The sequence below is a fragment of the Anolis sagrei genome, chromosome 5 (genome assembly GCF_037176765.1).
Source record: "Anolis sagrei isolate rAnoSag1 chromosome 5, rAnoSag1.mat, whole genome shotgun sequence".
Taxonomy (NCBI): Eukaryota; Metazoa; Chordata; class Lepidosauria; order Squamata; family Dactyloidae; genus Anolis; species Anolis sagrei.
Window position 1 is genome coordinate 73,378,701 of NC_090025.1, and position 22,431 is coordinate 73,401,131.

The 22,431-nt window shown below is 42.5% G+C and overlaps 1 protein-coding gene across 2 annotated transcripts in view; it reads right to left on the bottom strand.

Moving 5' to 3' along the window:
• Positions 1–7,262: 7,262 nt before the first annotated feature.
• Positions 7,263–22,431, bottom strand: part of CEP135 (centrosomal protein 135) — a 41,919-nt gene continuing 26,750 nt past the window's right edge. The window contains exons 20-27 of one of the 2 annotated variants that reach the window (XM_060778543.2): positions 20,135–20,245; positions 18,015–18,200; positions 14,239–14,448; positions 12,143–12,345; positions 11,543–11,647; positions 10,359–10,499; positions 9,313–9,401; positions 7,263–7,455 (exon numbers count right to left, since the gene is read on the bottom strand). In XM_060778543.2, the coding sequence (XP_060634526.2) occupies positions 9,353–9,401; positions 10,359–10,499; positions 11,543–11,647; positions 12,143–12,345; positions 14,239–14,448; positions 18,015–18,200; positions 20,135–20,245 (1,005 nt within the window). In that variant the 3' untranslated portion in view covers positions 7,263–7,455; positions 9,313–9,352. The remainder of the gene's footprint in view (positions 7,456–9,312; positions 9,402–10,358; positions 10,500–11,542; positions 11,648–12,142; positions 12,346–14,238; positions 14,449–18,014; positions 18,201–20,134; positions 20,246–22,431) is intronic. The other variant, XM_067468758.1, reaches the window with a different exon arrangement.

Below are 22,431 nucleotides of genomic sequence, written 5' to 3' on the forward strand. Positions count from 1 at the left end.
TGGCCTTCAGTATGGAGGTTCTGTGTGGGAATTTTCCTCCAATTCTGTTATTGGTGGGGTTCAGAATGCTCTTTGATTGTAGGTTAACTATAAATCCCAGTAACTACAACTCCCAAATGTCAAGGTCTATTTTCCCCCAAACTCCGTGTTCATATTTTGACATATGGAATATTCATGCCAAGTTTGGTCCAGATCCATCATTGTTTGAGTTCACAGTGCTCTCTGGATGTAAGCGAACTACAACTCCCAAACTCAAGGTCAATACCCACCAAACCCTTCTAGTGTTTTCTCTTGGTCATGGGAGTCCATGTTTGGTTCATTTCCATGATTGGTGTAGTTCAGAATGCTCTTTGATTGTAGGTAAACTATAAATGCCCAACAACTACAACTCCCAAATGACAAAATCAATTTTTTGAGTGATAGTCACTCCTTGGGTTAGTAGATGCATTGTGTCCAAATTTGGTGTCAATTTGTCCAATGATTTTTGAGTTACGTTCATCCCACAAACAAACATTACATTTTTATTTATATAGATTCTGCTTAAAGTTTTTCCCCCTCAGACATTCCTGAATTATTTTCCTCTTCTGAATTAGATGGTATGTTATTTCTCTGTAAATGCTTGGATTTGGAACGAAATTTTCCCCATGTAGTTTCCTTCCTAACTCCTGACTTTCCTGTTACAATTTCTTCCTTGTGATTACTTCATTTAGTTTTAACTTTGTTGCCCATGTTAGGCTGTACTGCCCTATTCCCAAACTAACTGCACTATTCAGTTTTTGAGATTCAATTTCTAATACATTTAAATATTGCTCATCCAATAAACTCATGTGATTATGCAAATTCATTGTTTTAGAGAATTGCTTTCCATTAATAAGGGTGGAGGAATACATCAGTTCATGTTTTCAAACTCCCTACTAACTTTCTAATTAGATCTTGTACATGAATATTGTTTTGAACCATAAACACGTGACTAAAGATGATATGTATCATTCTCCACTGTTCACATTCCGGATGTTGCTTAAATAAGTTAGGAAGTGTAAATGAGAGGTTGCTTACCTGTAACCGTAGTTTCCCTAGTGTTGTGCTGTGAATGCGCACTAATGGTACTCTCTCTGCGCATGCGCAGCCTCATTCCGGAATCTTCAGTTAAAATTTAAAAGAAAAGCGGTTGGCCCCGCGCACACTCCCCAAGATAGCATAAATAACCCGCGGCTGGCCAACCGCCTCCAGATCTCTTCCGCCGCCAAAGCAGCCAGAAGGAGGAGGCATGACAAATTGCGGGGAGGATGGGCGGGGCCGTGCGAATTCACAGCACAACACTAGGGAAACTACGGTTACAGGTAAGCAACCTCTCATTTTCCCTACGTGTCTGTGCTGTGAATGCGCACTAATGGTAAAAGACTAGCAAGCTACCCACCTTGGATGGCGGGAGTCATGCCACCGCAGAAAAAAGCACTGCTCGACCAAACGCCGCGTCCTTCTTTGCCATCAAATCAAGCTTATAATGGGACACAAATGTCAGAGGCGTCGACCAGGTGGCAGCCCGACAAATGACGTCCAAAGGCACACCCTTCCAAAACGCCGCTGTAGTAGACACTGCCCTCGTTGAATGTCCCTTCACGGCGGAAGGAATCTCACGTCCAGACTTCTGGTAAGCCAACTTGATCGCGGAGACTATCCACGACGACAGGCGCTGCGATGACACCGGAGAACTACAAGTGTCCTTCCTGTACTTAACAAATAACCTAGGCGTCTTTCTTATGCCTTTCGTTCTACTAAGGTAGAACGCCAACGCCCTGCGGACATCAAGCAAATGGAGACTACTCTCCAGAGGGGAGACTGGGTTTTGGAAAAAGGATGGCAGAATAATCTCCTGTGACATGTGAAAATGAGAAGTTACCTTGGGAAGAAAGGCAATGTCTGTGCGGAGCACTACCTTATCTTTGTGGAACCGGAGGTATGGTTCATCTGATCTAAGTGCGCATAGCTCACTAACGCGCCGAGCCGATGTTATCGCCACCAAAAAAGAAGTTTTCCAGGAAAGGTGGGAAATATCGCACGTGGCCATAGGCTCGTACGGCGCACCTTGAAAAGATGAAAGCACTACCTCCAAACTCCACGAGGGGATAACAGGGGCCACTGCTGGTTTAACATTCCCGAAACCCTTAAGGAAAAGTTTAACTAAGTAGTCAGCGAAAAGGGAGGGCATTCCCTCTTTTCTTCTATACCATGAGATGGCCGCAAGGTAACATTTCAAGGATGAGATAGACAAACCAGAGTCAGATAAAGAAACTAAAAAGTCTAAAACTGCAGAAACTGGCGCTCTAACAGGGTCACAGTCTCTACCTAACATAAACTTGGAGTAACGCGCCCACTTGTACACATAAGAACGTTTAGTAGATGGTTTTTGTGCTGCATCTAAGATAGCTCTTACTGGACTAGACAAATCTAAAGCAGGAACTAATGGTCTGGAGTGATCCTCCAGGCCGTAAGTCTCAACACGTGGGCGTCTGGGTAACACACTTGTCCGTTCTGTGTTGTCAAAAGGTCTGTCCTGTTCGGCAGACGCCTGTATCTCCCTTTGGACATCCCTAGAAGAACCGAGAACCACGGTTGACGTGGTCACCATGGTGAAACTAGAATGCAGTTTCCCTTGTCTCTCTTTAACTTTGACAGGACCTTCACCAATAGGGGGAACGGAGGAAACGCGTAAAGGAGATCCCCTGACCACTTGAGAAGGAATGCATCCCCCAAACATCCCTGCGCTAGATCTGCCCTCCTGCGCGCACAGTAAAGGCGACATTTCGCGTTCTCCTTCGACGCGAACAAATCTATTCTCGGCACTCCCCAGATCCCGAAGATCGTATTGAGTGCCCTTTGATTGAGAGACCACTCGTGGCTCGACATGGGAGTCCTGCTTAGCTCGTCCGCCAACACATTCTCTACTCCTGGGAGGTGAACGGCCATCAGATGGATGTCTCTCGCTATGCACCACTCCCAGATGCGCATTGCTAGGCTCGACAGTCTGGGACCGTGTTCCACCCTGTTTGTTTATATAGAACATTGTCGTAGTATTGTCCGTCACCACCTGCACTATCTGGCCTAGCAAATCTACCTCGAAAGATTTTAGTGCCTTTTCTACTGCGAGTAGTTCTAACACGTTTATATGAGACGTGGCCTCTTCTGGAGTCCACAGACCTTGAGCAGTTAAACCCTCGTAATGCGCTCCCCATCCTCTCAGAGAGGAATCTGTCGTGACTATACTCGATGGTTCGGGAACTTGAAAGGGCGGACCAACAGTTACATTGGCCGGCTCCGCCCACCACAAGAGGGAATTCCGCACGTCTTCTGGCATGCGAAACCGCATATGGGGGTTGTCTAAGCCAGGACGGAACACTGACAGAAGCCAGTTCTGGACGGGTCTGAAGCGCAACCGGGCATATGGCGTGACCGCTGTTGTAGAGGCCATATGCCCTAGTAGCACTTGAACAGTCTTCGCCGACACTTCCCTTGAACATAGAATTTGCGTGACCAGGGACTTGAGAGATGTGAAACGGTCCTCTGGTAGAAACGCCTTCTGTTGAGTTGAGTCCAAAACAGCTCCAATAAACCGAATTCTGCGGGCAGGTATTAGATGGGACTTCTCCCTGTTCACCACGAGACCTATGGACTGGAGAAGGGATAGCGTTAAATCAACATGCACACGCAGGCGGTCACAAGAGTTCGCTACTAACAGCCAATCGTCTATGTACGGGTACACCGTAATGCCCCTGGTCCTTAGGTGAGCAGCGACCGCCGCCATGTACTTTGTGAAGACTCTAGGTGCTGTAGTAAGGCCAAATGGCAAAACGTTAAAATTGAAGGCCCTGTCTCCAACCATAAAGGCGAGATATTTTCTGTGGTGTTCAGCTATAGAAATATGAAAATATGCGTCCCTCAAATCAATAGATGCAAACCAGTCATCTTTATTCAGAAGAGGAAGGATCATAGAGAAACCATACGAAACTTTTTTGAATCAATATACATGTTCACCCCTCTTAAATCCAAAATAGGACGCAATCCTCCACCTTTTTTGGTAACTAAGAAATAACGAGAAAAGAAACATCTGTTGAACATAGAAGGATGGATGCGCGAAATCGCACCCTTACTCAATAATTTCTCAATTTCTTCCAGCAACGCTGGGGATTCGGGAGTAACTTTAAGCTGTCCCAACGGGGGACGAGACGTAAATTCCAGTGAATAACCATTCTCAACAATTTGGAGGACCCACCGATCAGTTGATATTGCGGCCCAAGACCGCACAAATGGTCTAAGTCTATCCTTAAACAAAACACAATTAACTGGTTTGGAAAACTCAGGCTGACTAGAGCCGAGTTGCTGAGAAACAGAAACAGACGAATCGTCAAAGACGACGCCTGGAATTCCCCGCAGGCTTAACCTTGTTTTGGTTGTATGGTTGGTACCTTGGCTTAGCGCCATAACCCTGCCTACGGTTATATTGGAACTTTGACGAGGCAGCCCTGTTGTTTTGTATCGCATTATACCCACTGTAACTGGACTTACGATAGAGGGGGGCAGACTGTTGCCAACGAGGCTTCTGCTGGCCGCCAGGCTGCCAAGAATATGAGTATGGATAAGGATATTTTGCCGCCTGCATGACTTCGCGTGAATGCTTAATTTTTTCGTCCGTTGTTGGATCAAAAAGACCTTCCTCATTCATCGGAAGGTCTTCCGCCAACAACCGACTCTCTTCCGATAAAGTAGAAGCTCGAAGCCACGCATGACGACGTATGGCTGTGGCCGTGGCGAGTAGCTTCCCTGAAGACTCAGCCATATGTTTGGCGAAAGTTTTTTGAAATTTGGAAAGAATAAGGGCCTCATCGTGATAAGCCTTAGGAAGACGGCGGTATTCAACAGGCAGGCGATTAAAGTAAGGTAGCACTTTGTTCCAGAGAAAACTCTGGTATCCGCTCATAAAGGTGGCATAGTGAGCCATCCTAGCGAATAATCCCGCAGCTACATGCACTTTTTTCCCAAGGGAATCAATCTTTTTGCCTTCCTTGTCTGGCGGTGACACAGAATATTTCTTAGGCCTTCTAGACCTAGCTGCCTCCGCCACTACCGTATTAGGAGCAGTTGGGCGGGCAATCCAATTCGCTGCTGAGAGGTCTACTTTGTAAAAAAGATCCACCCGCTTAGGAATAGCTGGGGCAATTGACGGGGAAATGTCGGGGACCTTTGTCAACTTTAGCAAATATGGCAGTGTTGGGAGTAGAGTAGAGGAAGCAGTGTCCTGCTCCTCAGGCGTAAACATATGGTCTTCTACTGCAGAAACAGGTTTAGGAGCAGGAATGTCCAGTGCAGTTATCATTCTCCCTATCATTTGCACAAATTTATTAAAGTCATCCATACGGTCCACATTAGCCTCCTTATCATTCTCCACATTTGGAGTCTCCATTAACTCCACAGAGGCATCTGAGTCTATATTTTCTGGTTGAAGGTGATCCTCACAGACAGATGGTGTACCCCTTTGGGAATAATAATATCCCCGGCGCTCATTCCGCATGCACACAGGGACTGTCTCTTGTCCAGTCAAATGTCTATCAAGCCTATAGTCCTCAGTACGACACCTAGGAGGACATACATTATCTCGATTAGGGGATATAGGTGGTGGTGGACCACAGTAGATGAACCTTCCCTGAGGTGTGAGCTCATAAAATCCTGGGTGAGGGAGGGGAGGCTCTCTATTGCACCGACGGGATGGTCTTGTAGAGGAAGCTTTCTTTGCTCTCTTTACGCGTGCCTGCCTGCGCAACCTAGCAGAGCACGATGAGTCAGAGCAAGAGCTGGCCGATGAAGAGGAAGAGGAGGAATCACTAGAGCTAGAAAGATCCCGGCGCCTTCTCTTGCCCTTGCTCCTGCGGGAGGGAGCACGAGCCCGGCGCCGACTCGGGGCCCCATCGCCTTGCATTCCCGATGTGGAAGGCAGCGCTGAATCCGCGCGGTGCCGATCCATGGCCCCAGCGCTCGCGCCAGCTGATAAAAGGAGCCCTTCATAAGCCGCTTGCCTTGGCTCCTCCTCAGAGGCAGTCCCTTGGGCCGTGGGAGGAGCCGGCGCCGAGAGCGTCGGCATCGGCGGCGTCACGCTGGTCTCCTCTCGCGCACGCGCAGGTCATGCTATAGCCGATCTCGGCTCTCTTTCACTTTCGATATCCTCCTGTGCTCGCGCGGGGCGAGCGGAGGCTGCTGTTGGCTCCTCAGCATTGGGAAAGCCACATGGAGGAGTCCCCCTTTCCATCCCGGCTGAGGGGACCAGCTGAGGGGCTGCGGCCACGATTCTTGCCGTTTGCTTTGGGAGCCTCGCCGTGGCCGATTTGCCTTCAACATTTTTTATTTTCTTAACTTTCTTTGTTGACTTCGCTTGGGACGTCAAACCAGGTAAGTCCTTATCTTTTGGCTCAGTAGATTTCATCATAACAGGAAGAAGCGCCCTTTCATAAAGGGCAGCCTTCAAACGAATTTCTCTGTTTTTCCTGGTTTGTGGGGTGAAGGACTGGCATATGGTGCACGTCTGAGACAAATGTCCTTCACCCAAGCAGGCGATGCACAGCGAATGTGCATCATTATCTGGGTAATTACTCTGGCAGGCAGAGCAACGTTTAAAGCCTTTTGTAAGGGACATCGTAGCAATAAAATCTAAATAAAATCAAAATAAACCGTTCTGAACGGTAGGAAGATCCGGGCTTGCTGCTTGTAGCGCGGATGAAGAGATCTGGAGGCGGTTGGCCAGCCGCGGGCTATTTATGCTATCTTGGGGAGTGTGCGCGGGGCCAACTGCTTTTCTTTTAAATTTTAACTGAAGATTCCGGAATGAGGCTGCGCATGTGCAGAGAGAGTACCATTAGTGCGCATTCACAGCACAGACACGTAGGGAAACTAACAATTCTCTTGTGCTACTCTCGTATTTACTATTTACTTTAGACCTGTTCTTCAAAACACATTTCTGAGTTTCAGCTGCTTCTGAAACAATACAAATCAGCATTGTTTCTTGTTACAGCCCAACATGTCTCAACATGGTGGACCAAAGTGACTTTTGGCAATTTCTGTGGGTTTTCCCCCCGTTGAGTCCCCTCTTATTTGCTTTATTTAAAAAATAAACAACAACAGTTTTTATCTGTACCTTCTGAACCATGATCACTGCTCAGTTTGAGTTTTTCTGTTTTACTACTTGCAATTTCAGACACTTTAAATAGAGACCAATGTTCCAGTTTATCTACTTTTTATTTATTAAAACATGTTTCCAATAATTTTAAGAGAAGTATTTTACATAGAGGAAATTGAGGATTTGGACCCGCCTCCTCTGTTGCATGCCACTGTCTGTTCTTCTAGGTGCCTCTAATGGAAATTGCAGACCTCTTCTTTAAAAGTAAATAGGTCGGACGGAAGGTTCTTCATCTAGTAAATATACAATTGTTATTTATTTCATATCATCAAGTACATGTAGTATAGCAGAAAAATACAAAGCGTTAGTATACTGGAGAGACATCTTAAATTGGATGTCTCTCCTGACATATACTGGGGCATCTCCTTTCCACATGTTCCACATGGAACATGTGGAAAGTTCCACATGGAGATGCCTGAACTTTAATCCCTGGATATTATCTAATATTTTAATTTCTATCTTTTAAAAAACAAACATGAAGACACAATCATGAAACTGGGTTGTTATGAGTTTTCCAGGCTATATGGCCATGTTCTAGAAGCACTCTCTCCTGACATTTCACCCACATCTATGGCAGACAGCCTCAGTGGTTGTGAGGTCTGTTGGAAAATATGCAAGTGGGGTTTATATATCTTTGGAATGTCCAGGATGGGAGAAAGAACTCTTATCTGCTTGTGGGAAGTGTGAATGTTGCAATTGGCCACTTTGATTACCACTGAATGGCGTTTCAGCTTCAAAGACTGGCTGATACCTGCCCGGTGGAATAATTTGTTAGGAGGTGTTAGCTGGCCCTGATTGTTTCATGTCAGGAATTCCCCTGTTGTTTGCTACATTCCGCAAAGGACAAGAGGGATCCTCTCACCTCTGCAGGAGTCTACCTTATGCCATGCAGCTGTGGACAAGTCTACATTGGGACCACCAAACACTGTGTCCACACATGAATCAAGGAACATGAAAGGCACTGCAGACTAATTGCACCAGAGAGGTCAGCCATAGCAGAGCACCTGATGAACCAACCTGGACACATCATATTATTTGAGAACACAGAAATGCTGGACCACTCTCACAACCACCAGGTCAGGCTACACCAAGAAGCCAATGAAATCCATAAGCATGTGGACAATTTCAACAGAAAGGAAAAAACAATAAAAATGAACAAAATCTGGCTATCAGTATTAAAAAAAACTCTAAAATCAGGACAGTAAATAACGAGGAATACTCAAACAACAGGAGAATTCCTGATATGAAACAATCAGGGACAGCTAATACCTCCCAACAAAGGATTCCTCACTTCGCCATTGCCTTCCTCAAGGCTGGCACAGCACCAACAGGCCCAGGAGGGCCTTGCCATCGCCCTCAAGGCTGGCACAGCAGCAACAGGCCCAGGAGGGTCTCGCCATTACCCTCTACCAGGCCTTGGCAGCTCCAGTTGATTTAATGTTGTTTGATGTTTATTCGTTTTGGCAATGAATGTTTGCCACTTTGTTCTTCTTGTCTGTAAACCACCCTGAGTCCCGTCAGGAAGATAGGGTGGTATATGAAGCATTATTATTATTATTATTATTATTATTATTATTATTATTATTATCATGCCCCAAGCAGGAAACTGACAGTCTTTGAAGTTGCAAAGCCATTTAATGCTAATCAAGGTGGCCAATTCTCTGCCTCAAGCAGACAAGAGTTCTTTCTCCCACCCTAGACATCTCACAGATATATAAACCTCACTTGCGTAGTTTCCAACAGACCTCACAGCCTTTGAGGCTGCCTGCCATAGATGTGGGTGAAACGTCAGGAGAGAATTCTTCTGAAACATGGTCATTCAGCCTGGAAAACTCACGGCAACCCAGTGATTCCAGCCGTGAAAGCCTTTGACAACACAATAATGAAAAGAAACCTGTGAGAAAAAGTTACTCTACACTGAATATACTCTTCAAGATTCAGAAAAGGTTACTTATTGGTAAGAGAATCAAAATGGTATGAAGTTGTGTCTACCAAGGAAGATGCCCCAGAACATACTATTTCAGTATATTACAACATCAATGAAAAGATTACAACTCTTCTTGAATAAAATTCAACCTTGCTTCACTTACCTATTAACTTTACTATTCTAACCTGCCTTGCTTTATGCCTTTAGAAACTGGAGCTCAGATGTGCAATTTTCTCAATCCTTATTTCTGGTCTTTAAAAAAAAGAATAATGTTGCCAGATCACTTTAAAGAGCAACAGATATATAGTCATATTATAATATGTACATGATAATTTAGTGTACATCTTAAGAACCTGTTAAATATTCTTTAATAAGAGCCAACAGAAAGCAATTTAGAGAACACTGACTTATTTTTGAAGGTAAGACTAAGTCTTTATTTTAAAGATAAAATAGCAGTGTATTCTAAACACAGGCAGTCCTTGAGTTACAAATACCGACTTGCAAATGACTCTAGTTAAGAATGGGGGTGAAACAATAGGACAGGGGTCCACAAACATTTTAAACAGAGGGCCAGGTCACAGTCCCTCAAACTGTTGGAGGGCCGGATTATAATTCGCAAAAAACATGAATGAATTCCTATGCACACTGCACATATTTTATTTGTAGTGCAAAAAAAAAAAAACCACTTTAAAACAATACAATGAAGAACAATTTTAACAAATATAAACTTATTAGTATTTCAATGGGAAGTGTGGACCTGCTTTTTTTGGCTGATGAGATAGGATTGTTGTTGTTGTGTGCTTTCAAGTCGTTTCAGACTTAGGTTGACACTGAACGAGGGCCAAGTAAATGACCTTGGAGGGCCGTATCCGGCCCCCGGGCCTTAGTTTGAGGACCCCTGTTCTATTATATCTAGCTGGGGTTTTTTTTATAATTTCCACAGCTATAATTTTAGCTATTCTAAATTACAGGAATGCCACTGCAGCTCCTTGTATCCAAAGATGGCTGGAGTGCATCAAAAGGCATACTGTTGAAACCTGATCTTTCTTAAGAACAGAGTTAACTCAGAGCAAATCTTTTATTATAGTACTAATCTACAATGAAGATTCCTGGAAAAATACTGAATGTCATTCCACTCTGAATGTAAATGTGATACGACCATTCAAAAAAGTAAAAAAAAGTAAACATCTAATCTATGTAATTACATACTTGCTCATTCCTTCTGATGTTGCCATAACAGATCTCTCTGGAGAACGTGAAGGAGATCTCAATGTTGAGCTAAGTGGGGATGAGGCACGCAAAGAAGTTGTAGAGAGGCCATGTCGACGCATCTCTTGAATAGCACGTTCACTACAAAAAAGAAAGAATTGGAATTTGCGGGTATCTGCACACATCTTTCCACACCATAAATAGGTTGACCACTATGCCTTCCTACACATTCAATGTCTCTGTCTATCTTGCAAAACAAGAACAAAAAGCACTGTTCTTGTACATAATTGCTGTACAGAAAAAATGAGATGAATAAAAAACATGGAATTGTAAAAGCAAATATTTTCTCTGCCACAGTCACAATTTTCTACAACAACTTCAGTTCAACCTGTACATTTACTAAGCATTTCAAAAAAGGACCCAATTCTTATCAATTACATTCCAAAAATAAAATAGAGCCTTGCTTATCCAACCTTCAAAGGCAACCCCACGTAGAGCTGCAGTAGTATATTCAGGATGTAACAAGAGCATGGATGACCATGGCCAAATCTGACTTCCCAGGTTCATGAGAATGTTGGGGAAATAAATTCGAGGGGGTGGTATAGGTTCCCTAGCTTTGGTTTAAACCAGTGGTTCTCAACCTGGGGTCCTCAGATGTTTTTGGCCTACAACTCACAGAAATCCCAGCCAGTTGACCAGCTGTTAGGATTTCTGGGAGTTGGAGGCCAAAAACATTTGGGGACCCCAGGTTGAGAACTACTGGCTTAGACATTCAGGTCACATGACGCTCATCCTGTTTTATCAAATTCATACCGATTCAAAGCAATAATTTTTGACCTTAAGTTATTTGGATGAAGGTTGTGTGAAGATTGCCCATGTATGTATGAATCTTCCTATATTTAAAGAGAAGTTTCAGATGCCCTATTTCACTGTATCTTCACTAGGCACAGTTAGTGGAAACTAGAAATAGGGCCATTTAAAATTTCAATCTCCAGTCTCCTTGTGGAGAGAAAAAGCTGAATATAAACAAACATCTTCTTCTTCTCTTCCAAGTCATATACAACTTGCTGCATCTGCTCAACACTTTTAAGGTTTCAAAATCCACCCGTACTTCCTGCTTATTGAAAAATTGTAGTGTTTACTGCCATTGCATTCACAAATGTTATTTTAGTTATTTTACTTACCGTTCAAATCGTTCTGTTGTTAGTTGTCTTTTTATAATGTCATAATCAGTCTGCAGCTGTGCAAGTTTGTTTCGAAGTATAGAAACCTCTCTATTAAGACTTGTTCTAAAAATAATGGCAAACAAAGAAAAATCTTAGGAATTACATATTTAATATGGTCCCTTACAGAACTTTAAAAGTTGCCTGATAAGAACAAAGAAACAAGTATAGATGTAAACACACACACACACACAAATAACAATAGTTCTATAAAATCAAAACAATTTCTTCAAACTGCAGCAAAAAGTGACTAACAAGTCATTCTAGCTGGTGGAGGCATACTTGGAAAAAAATTAAGCCAAAGTTAGGCCTTAATAAATTTCCTAATGGCGTTAATTCAGTTCCTTTCATATTTCACCTTTGAATGTTAGCTTCAAAGCAACAATCCCATGTAAAAGACAAAATCATTGGCATTTATTATTTCCAATAATAAATCCTAATGTTATTCAATTCAGACTGATGGATTTTCACCAGGAGGATTTTTTTTCCACATGACAAGTTTTTCAAAAATTATTAAATTCACTAAACAAGAATTTAAATTTTATAGTGTATACAACATACAGTTTACTCTCTGAGAGGGTTAACTTGTCTTTGAGTAGCTGTATTTCTGAATCCTTTTCATGAGTTATCAAATGATTTTGAAAATCCTTGTCTCTGCTGGTTGCCAAGAGTGTTTCAAGGTTTTGAATTGTAAGTCGCTCACTGGACAGCTGCTTTTTTAAGAGTTCTGCCTCTGCCTTCGCATCTTCTAATTCGGTCAAAATCTAAAGCATAAACAGATTTTTTCCAATTAATATTTCAAATACGGTATATAAACTGCCATAAATATTCTTTCAACGCATATCAATGTTTAACAGGTATGATGCATACACTTGTTTATTTTTCTGAAGTGTGATTCCGTCATAATGTTTGAATGTTTTTGGAAGTTATAGATTGGCCTGGGTAGGCATTTACATCTAGGCAAACCATTCTTAGCTTGAATTCCATAATTATGAAAAAGTACAATGGCACAATGGGGATATTCATTTTTTGAAGATGTAGAGGGAATATCCACAAAGAATGAGTTGTCTTGGAAGTTACTCAGGAGTCATGTGATATCTATTTTTTTTCCTGAAGAGAATACTCCTTCCTTTGTTTTCCTTAGTTTATTGCATGGTTGATACAAGAAGAGTTACAGGAAATATGCGATACATAATGCGTTAAAAGTCAAGCAGATTATAGCTTTTCCAATGCATTTCTGGAGAAAACCAGTGGCTACTTTGGAGGTTGACTGGCATCCTGGTACTGTCTGCCAGCTGCCATGCTGTTGAGCAAGTGTTGCATATGGATAAAAGGTAAAGGTTTCCCGTTGACATTAAGTCAAAGACAGAGTCCGACTTTGGGAGGTGGTGCTCCTCTCCATTTCTAAGTCTCCAAGGTCACGTGGCCAGCAGGACTGCATGGAGCTCCGTTACCTTCCCACCAAAGCAGTACCTATTGGTCTACTCATATTTGCATATTTTCGAACTGCTAGGTTGGCAGAAGCTGGGGCTAACTACAGGAGCTCACCCAGTCCTGCTTATTTGAACCGCCAACCTTTTGGTCAGCAAATTCTGCAGCTTAGCAGTTTAACCTGCTATGCCACTCCTTATATAGTACTGGAAAATGTTCTGCTTGAGTACAGGTGGGCAACTGTCAGAGTTTATGGGCTTCATTACCCCACTAGGAACATGGAGGGGCTAGAGATGGGAAGGTCTGGGGGAAAAAATGGAAAAATTGGAGGAACACAGAAAAGAATGGAAAATAGGGGGGGGGGCAGAAAAATCGAGGAAAAACTTTGTTTTCCCCCAATTTTTCTATTTCCCCTCCAAGCTTTCCCATCTCTAGGAGGGTCTCTCCCCTTCCCCACTTAGACATAAGGACACAATTTCATTTCCAAATTTCATTCCCTAGGGGCACAGAAATGGTGTTAGGGATCACACACAGCCTACACTTTCACTATCCTTCTACTCAAGATGGTTACAGGGAGCATTTTACATCAGCTCCACTGGCTGCCCGTTTGCTACCAGGAACAATTCAAAGTGCTGGCTTTGGCCTACATAGCCCTAAACAGCCCCAGCCCAGTTTTCCTACCTGAATGCAACTCCATTTACGAACCACTGTGAAGAATAAGATCTTATGGGAAGGCCCTGCTCTCAGTCTTGCCACCATCACAGGTATGTTTGGCAGGGAGAGAGAGGGCCTTCTCAGGGATTTCCCACTGGCTATGGAACTCCCTTCTTGCAGAGATTGTATCAGCCCCCTCCCTCCTATCCTTCAGAAAGATGGTAAAAACCTTTGGGGCAGTGCAATGAGGCAATAATAGTAAACCCACTCAGCAGTGTTTTGAGATGGGTTTAAACAACTGATTTAAAGTAGATGTAACTGTTTTTAGTGTTTGTGTATATTTATAGTTATTTTATGTTCCGGCATGGAATGCTTGCCATATATATCCTGTGCTCTGCCCTGAGTCCCCTTCGGGGTGAGAAGGGTGGAATATAAATGTTTTAAATAAATACATAGAGTAAAGCCCAAAGAAAATTCCCATCACAGACTTTATATTCTGATGTTAAAAATTTGCCAACTTTGTCAGGACAATTTGTTATGATGAATGAAGGTGCAAATTCTTCTTCTCTTACCCTCTCAAGATCCACGGATTTAGATGCTAGCTGACGTGAAAGAAGGTCTTTGCCAGACTCCAGTTTAACACATAAATCTCTAACGGAAGTAACATCAACACTCATTGAAGCCTTTTCTTCTTTTTCATGCCTGAGGCTTTCTTCCAGTTTGGCCATATTTTTTGCCATTGAAGAGATCTGTGACTCATAAGCTTGGTGGGCGACAATATGCTAAGGTTAAGAGAAAATAACTCTTTTGTATTATTATATGCATTTAAGTGACTGGAGCAGGGGATACTTACTATGGAAGTCCATACAGAAGGAGACATCTAGCATTGGATTGCTGGCCTTCAGCACTCAGGGAAGCCAAAAGTCATGTGATAGAATACCAGTGAAATGTTTAGATTCTAGCTCCTCCCCCAGTGCTGTTCTTAGCTGAGCCCAAAATGGTTTGTCAAAGAGAAGAACTAGATCTGCATTAGTCCCTTTACCTTCATAGAGCTTGGAGCACAGCTTTCCCACAAAAGTGAGACTATATCCACTGTGTGGAGGGAATACAGTTCAAGTTACTCTGCAGATCTAGTTCTCCTCCATTTCTTATGTTCTTGTTCCCTTGGTATGTCTTCCTTTGCCTAGATGGAATAGGGATTTGCAGAACACAGGAAGAAGAGTCAGATCCACAGTGTAAGTCAGTGGTTCTCAATCTGTGGTTTCCCAGATGTTTTGGCCTTTAACTCCTAAAAATCCTAACAGCTGGTAAACTGGCTGGGATTTCTGGGAGTTGTAGGCCAAAACACCTGGGGACTCAGAGGTTGAGCACCACTCAACCAGTGAAGCAGTTTGGGGCCAGTTCTTCCTCTTGCCTGTGTGCAATGAATCTTTGTTCCATTTGGAAAAGGAAGTAAGAAACCGGGCAGAACAGAGACATGCAACAAACATACCGTCACTCAGTGTCAGATTTACCATTGTGCTTAGGTGTGTTTAAGAACACTCCCCGATAAAAAAATTAACAATGGATTTTGCTTATGTGGAGCAACTCTAAATCTGAAGGCGTTCTGTTTTGGAGGGATTCCAGACATAATGATAAAGTTGATAGTGTATAGGAGTGTGCCACAAAGCAGGCAGTGTAGGCCTACTGGGCTTATCTGCTTCAGGGCCCAAGTAATGGGCCTCATAACTTAAGTAGCACAGGCCTCATTTGTCTGAAATTCGGCTCTGCCATCACTTACTTAGTGGATCTGGTTCCTCCTCCTCTTCCTGTCTACTGAGTACTCCTCTTCCTTTGCCCGAGTGAAATAGAGATTTGTGGTACACAGGAAGAGGAAGAGAAGTCGGGTTTTCAGGATAAGTGAAGTGGCAGAGTCAGCCTCTCCTCTTGCCCGTTTCACGAGTCTCTGTTTTGCCCAGAAAAGGGAGATACAGGAGGGAACAGAGAAGCGGCACAGGGCCAGTACCTCTTTTTATCGGTGTGCCTTGAGTCTGTTTCACCTCTGAAAGAAAGAGGGACACTAGGCGGAAGACAGATTAATGGCATGCATTCCTCTCAAACAGCCTCCTGAAAATGGAGCTGCCATGTGAATCTTCATATGCAAGCCCCAACTTCAGGAGGCAGTGGGTTTAAACTCGTGAATAATTGAAAGCATGAGTGTGAAACCTATGAAAGTTGATGCTAACTGGAGGAAAAAAGGAGTTCAAGTCACATTGGGTATCAGGACAGCAACTGTACTCAACCGTCTCTCCCATGTTCCAAACCTACTATGAGCAGAAGAATTTAACAATCTACAGTTCCTTCCTGCATGTTGTTCTCATGTCTGACAGAGCCGCCAGATGGGTAAACACAAAAACAACAAGACAACATCCCCTTGGGAGAGAGCCAAAGCTCTGCTTCAGAATGTGAAATGTGCATCACAGCAGTAGGTATTTCAGAACCCATGCTGGCAGAGTTGGAATTGAACAGCTCCCAGAGGAAATAGTAAATACTTTGCTTTTGAGTCCTGATGGAAATAGTATTTGAGAATTTAACCTCAATTTAAGCCTTTCCCATGTTGAGAGACGTGGAAAGTAAATGAAGGGAAAGAGTAGGAAAAAAGCGGGGAAGAGATAGCCAACTCTCTGTGGTGAATGGGTTGCACTTTAGAGGGCCCTACCCCACAGCTGTACCCTGCTGCAGTGGGCCAAATCACCCTCTGAGAGAAGGGGGAAATTTGCAACATTTTGCTGTCATCATTTTAGGCACCAGAAGGCCTTTTTATTACAGGAAGTGAAACAGGAATCAACTTCTAGTTCATTTCTTTTTAGAAAAAAAGCTTCCAAACATGGCATTATTCCCCCACCCCTCCAATTACCTAAAGAACATTTAGAGCCAAAACATTTTTAAAAAATGGATCTTGGGGATCCTGTTAGTCATGGGCCCAGTATCTGTATCACTCGTTTAATTTGTGTTTTCATTTTGTTACGTCCATTTGGATTGCACAGAATGGGTAGGCCTCTCTTGGAATGAAAAAAACTTGATACGAAAGGCATATGCGAGTGGGTACCGGCCCCAAGCCTACTTTTCAGCAACATAGTTATAGAGGGAAGAGGAAATGTGCTGGGGTCTCTCCATCAGAGATTACTGGTGCAGGACTGGCGGCTTGCCAGTTGTCCAGGGCTTGTCCTTCACCGCTTGGCAACCGTGCAGGCCCGTGTACTTTGGGCTTACGTGCGCGGGCCTGCAGCCGACCGTCGAGTAAGGAGTGCTCCTTAGTTGGCACTCAGCTGCAGGCTTGCCAGGGCCTTTCTTGGCCTGCATGGTTGTCAAGCAGTGGAGGGCAAGCCCCAGACACTGGTAAGGAGCTCTCCTTACTCAGTGCTCGGCTGCAGGCCCTGGCACGCCCAGGCCTAAAGTACATGGGCCTTTTGGGCCTGCACAGTTGCCTAGTGGTGGAGGGCAAGCCCTGGCAACCAGCAAGCCACTAGCTCTGCGCCAAGGATTTCCGATGAAGAGACCTCGGTAGCAGTGGTGCAAGGTAGGTTTCCCAATTGAAGGGGGAAACAGCAACAGCCCTAAAACTGTGGGGAAGGGGAGCATTTGTATAGGATCACCCGCCCATTGCAACCAATGAGATAAAAAATATTTGTTTTTTTTTTTCAGATGTGGGACAAAAAAGCCCAGTTGGAAAAGGCGCTGTTTTTGGAAAACGAAAATAGGGCCATACGAATTAAACAGAAAGGATAGTGATCCTATACAAATGCACAAGACTAGATCCTGGATCTGCTGTATGTAGCCCTTGGGCCACACTTTCCAAAACCTTAATCTACTTAGGTAAGTAATGAATGAAAAGGAAGAGAAAAGACAGCTGCCCCAAGCAATGTGAAGAGGAAAAAAACTGAGGGAAGAGACAGGAAGTCAGTATTTCCCTTTGCCTTTCTATCATGTAAGATTTTCTTTTCCTGAGTGATAACACCAGAGATAATCCAATCCCAGACATTGCAACACAGAGAGAATCCAGTTAGTACACTAATGGAATTAAAATTCCCTTGTTTGTTGTTTATAAACAATCGAGAAAGAAACCCCTACAGCTTGTAGTGATTTTTCTCTTCCGAAATGCACTTACAACTTTTTGCAAGACCTAACAGATATTAAGCCAGAACAGAAATAGAATTGAAGCTAGTTTCCCCTTAGGCATCTCACACTGATTAATTACCACCACCTGCTCCTTATATAGATTCCCAAATTTATGCCAAGTTGTTTTGATTTAGAACACACACTAGTAAAGAGGACCAGAAGCAATAATTCAGCTAGTACTGATAATTACCTCCTGAATTTCTTTTTCCAGTAGATCCACTCTCTCTCTTAGGTGTCTCCGCTCAGTATCAACAGAAAGGAGTTCCAGCCGTACAGAACTGTTTTGCCCCTCAGCTTGATGCGCTTTCACTTCCCAGTCCTCAGCTTGGCTATGGAGCATCTGGAACTGCTCCAACAAGTCCTTGTTCTCTCTTTCCTAGTCCAACAGAAATATCCACCCTTTGAACAATGGATCATTGTAACAAATGGCTTTTAACACCAATCATTTGACCCTTTTTATGTTTCTGAGTTCAATCAGCATATTGCTTCACTATATCATGTAGAGGAAAAAATGAATTTGTGCCGATGTCCACATTACACACATTATTCTTCTCTTTCCCTCTTCAAAAATATACTACTAGAGTCCTTGAATTAGGATTTGAGGGGGTTTTTTTAGACATTGCTTTTTTTAAGTTGATAAAAATTCTGATTGCTGCACACAAGGATGTTACTGTTCATGTTCAGCCTGCTGTGCTAATGTTAAAGGGATTAGGCAGGGTAAAATGAAGGCCTTTGTTTGTGACCCACATGTTTACATGCATACAATTCACACTCTCAATGAGCTATAAGTTTCAAGTTTAAAAAGCAAACTGGAGGTTTAGTATGATAGCTGTTAAAATAGAAAACCAAAAAATAATACACATGTACTTGGGAGCAAGCCTCATGCTGCTTTTTCATCTACTGAAATACTAAAAGCAGTGTGGGGGAGCTGGAGTGTGAACAGTTGAAAGTGGGTATTTTCATATCACTCTCTAGATCATAACTATCACCCCTGCAGACTTGTGGTAGGCCACACTAGCCCCGAATCAGTCCATAATGGTAAGTGGAAACAACTTCCAGTCACAATTTTCTGGGGCTGGGGAGTGTTACATCATGTTTCCAGGCACATCTCTTCAAGAAAACGCTAGATGAAGGGATGGGCAAACTGGTGGCCTACAAAAATGGCACAGCTTTTAGGAGAGAACACTTTAAGCATCCCTCCTGGAGTTTAAGACAAACAATCAGTGTGCAATAAAGATATGTACCTGTGAAATAATATCCCAAGTCAGAAGATGATTATGATGTCATGTTCAGTTATTTTAACTATATTTCACAAGCAAATTGAATAAATTTATGATCTCTTGGACCCCTTACACACAGGTGTATAAAATCCCACATTATCTGCTTTGAACTGGGTTATATGGCAGTGTGGACACAGATAACCCAGTTCAAAGCAGATATTGTGGATCATCTGCCTTAATATTCTCGGTTATATGGCTGTGTAGAAGGGCTCTGGGTTGCACAAGAAGCTTTGCATGTACAATCACAGTGCATATTTGAATATAATTGGCTATTTCCTTCAGAATTTAGTATTTTGAGGATGGGCATAATCCTGCCCTTTGCATGGACTTGAATTCATAAACTTGCACACTGCATCCTGCAGTCAAATGACTAGAGCAGTGGTTCTCAACCTGTGGGTCCCCAGGTGTTTTGGCCTTCGACTCCCAGAAATCCCAGCCAGTTTACCAGCTGAGAGTTGAAGGCCAAAACATCTGGGGACCCATAGGTTGAGAACCACTAGGCTAGAGGGAAATAGGAAGGAATCAAATAGTTTAGTACATATTGCAAGTTGTGTGCCTAGCAAGCCCTAGAATGTTGCTTTTAAATACCAGGCCACAATGCTTCCTTCAAAAAAACTTTTAAATTGAGCCCCTTCTGGTTTCTACACTATTCACCTTTGTTGTGATGACTAGATTACTCCCGACGTCAATTAATTAAACTTTCGTAAAGCCAATTTTCACCCTTCATAATATAAAAAATATATATGGGCAAATTTATGACATTTTAAAAGTGAGAGACAAGCTCATCTGGATTCCAACTCATACTTCTATGAATTACATAATTTCCCTCCGTAGAATAAAAGAAATTAGCAAAATAAGCAAACCTGTATTAGCTAGACTTACTACATTTATACAAGTTGCAGAAATTGGCTTTGCTGTGGAAGCCGTGTTAGTTCAATGGAGATCACAAAAAGATTTTACCATTAAATATAACCTATAGTACATTTTATTCACAAAATGTCCACACTGACTTTGATCACACATTTCTCACCTTTGTGCTTATCAAGCTTTCAAACCTGGAGACTTCAGTTATGTAATTATGGACTCTAATTTTCATTTCTTCTTTTTCACGTAAAGCCATTTCCAATTCAGTTGAGACTGCCTGTTTAGATGACATACAAACAAATGAGATATTTCTTGCAACAAACCTACAATTGGGTTTTACCATTTCAAACTTCAGGTGGATGCTTGCTCACTTGATTGAATAGCTTTTCATAAAAAAATAATCAGAGCAAGCATTCATTCATTCGTGTCCCCATTTCCATCATGAACTGGTTACCACAGGTAAAAATCACCAATTTCAGAGCAAAATAATTGATGATGTTATTAGTGCACCACAGTAAGTGCAAATCAACCAATAATAACATGAGTATGGATTGCTCAGGCAGTCACCCAGAGAATGTAACATTTTACAAATTTTCATAGCTGAGCATTTTTAGTAGCAAAACAATGTCAGTCTTACTAGCTAACAAGGAATAAAAAGGGTCAATTGCAAATTGCGTTTACATGTTTGCAAGCCAGAGCTTTCATTTTCCTGAAAACATTCAATATTGGCAAAAATGTACTATATGCAGTAATCAATCATTTGCCTGAATCAGGCTTTACCAACTAGAAACAAGTAGTAGAAAAACACTGTGTTCTTCACATCAGAATAAGGAGGAATTTGTAATTCAGGATAACACTAGCTATGCAGCTGAAATCTATATGAATAAAATTGTAATGTTCGTTTGTGGGATTAACAGAACTCAAAAACCACTGGGCCAATTGACATCAAATTTGGGCAGCATACACCTAACAACCCAATATATGTCCTTTACTCAAAAAATTGATTTTATCATTTGGGAGTTGTAGTTGTTGGGATTTATAGTTCACCTACAATCAAAGAGCATTCTGAACTCCACCAATTATTGAACCAAATGTGGCATACAGGACTCCCATGACCAACAGAAAACACTAGAAGGGTTTGGTGACCTTGACCTTGAGTTTGGGAGTTGTAGTTCACCTACATCCAGAGAGCACTGTGGACTCAAACAATGATGGATCTGGACCAAACTTGGCATGAATATTCCATATGCCCAAATATGAACACAGATGGAGTTTGGGGGAAATAGACCTTGACATTTGGGATTTGTAGTTACTGGGATTTATAGTTCACCTACAATCAAAGAGCATTCTGAATCCCATAAATGACGGAATTGGGGCAAATTTCCCACACAGAACCCCCATGACCAACAGAAAATATTTAAGGCCATCCCATCCAACTCTCTTCACCAGGGCAAGAAAATTTAATCAGAGCCCTCCTGACAAAGAGCCATCCATCCATAGATATAGATAGAGGGATATGATTCACATACACACACACACACACAGATATAGCATCATAGATTTGAAAGGGACCCCTAAAGAAGGACTATGATATGTCGCATATTCCAGAATAGGCAAACCAGACGATTTCCACATAAACACTGACAAAGAAACAACAAGAAATACTGTTTACCCACAAGCAGAAAGAAATTACTTATATTAAAACCAACACTTTCTCATTACTTTATTTTCCAGATCACCACAGCAACGCGTGGCAGGGGGCGGCTAGTCTATATAAATAAAAATGTAAGGTTCGTTTGTGGGATTAACAAAACTCAAAAACCACTGGGCAAATTGACACTAAATTTGGACAAAAGACACCTAACAATCCAATATGCGTCCTTCACTCAAAAAAATGATTTTGTCATTTGGGAGTTGTGGTTGCTGGGATTTATAGTTCACCTACAATCAAAGAGCATTCTGAACCCCACCAATGATGGAATTGAACCAAACTTGACACACTGTTCTCCCATGACCAACAGAAAATACTGGAAGGGTTTGGTGGGCAGTGTCCTTTGGTTTTGGAGTTGTAGTTCACCTATATCCAGAGATCACTGTGGACTCAAACAATGATGGATCTGGAACAAACTCTACACGAATACTCAACATGCCCAAATGTGTACACTGGTGGAGTTTGGGGAAAATAAAATCTTGACATTTGGGAGTTGTAGTTACTGGGATTTATAGTTCACCTACAATCATAGAGCATTCTGAACCCCACCAACAATACAATTGGGCCAAACCTCCCACACAGAACCCCCATGCGGGCCACAGCAACACGTGGCAGGGGATGGCTAGTAATAATAATCATCATCATCATCATCAACAGAAGCTGGAGACTTCCTCATCTCTTAAAACACAGTTTGGACATTACAAGAAAGTGACAAGAAGTAGTAACTCAGTATCTCAAATTATAAATACTGT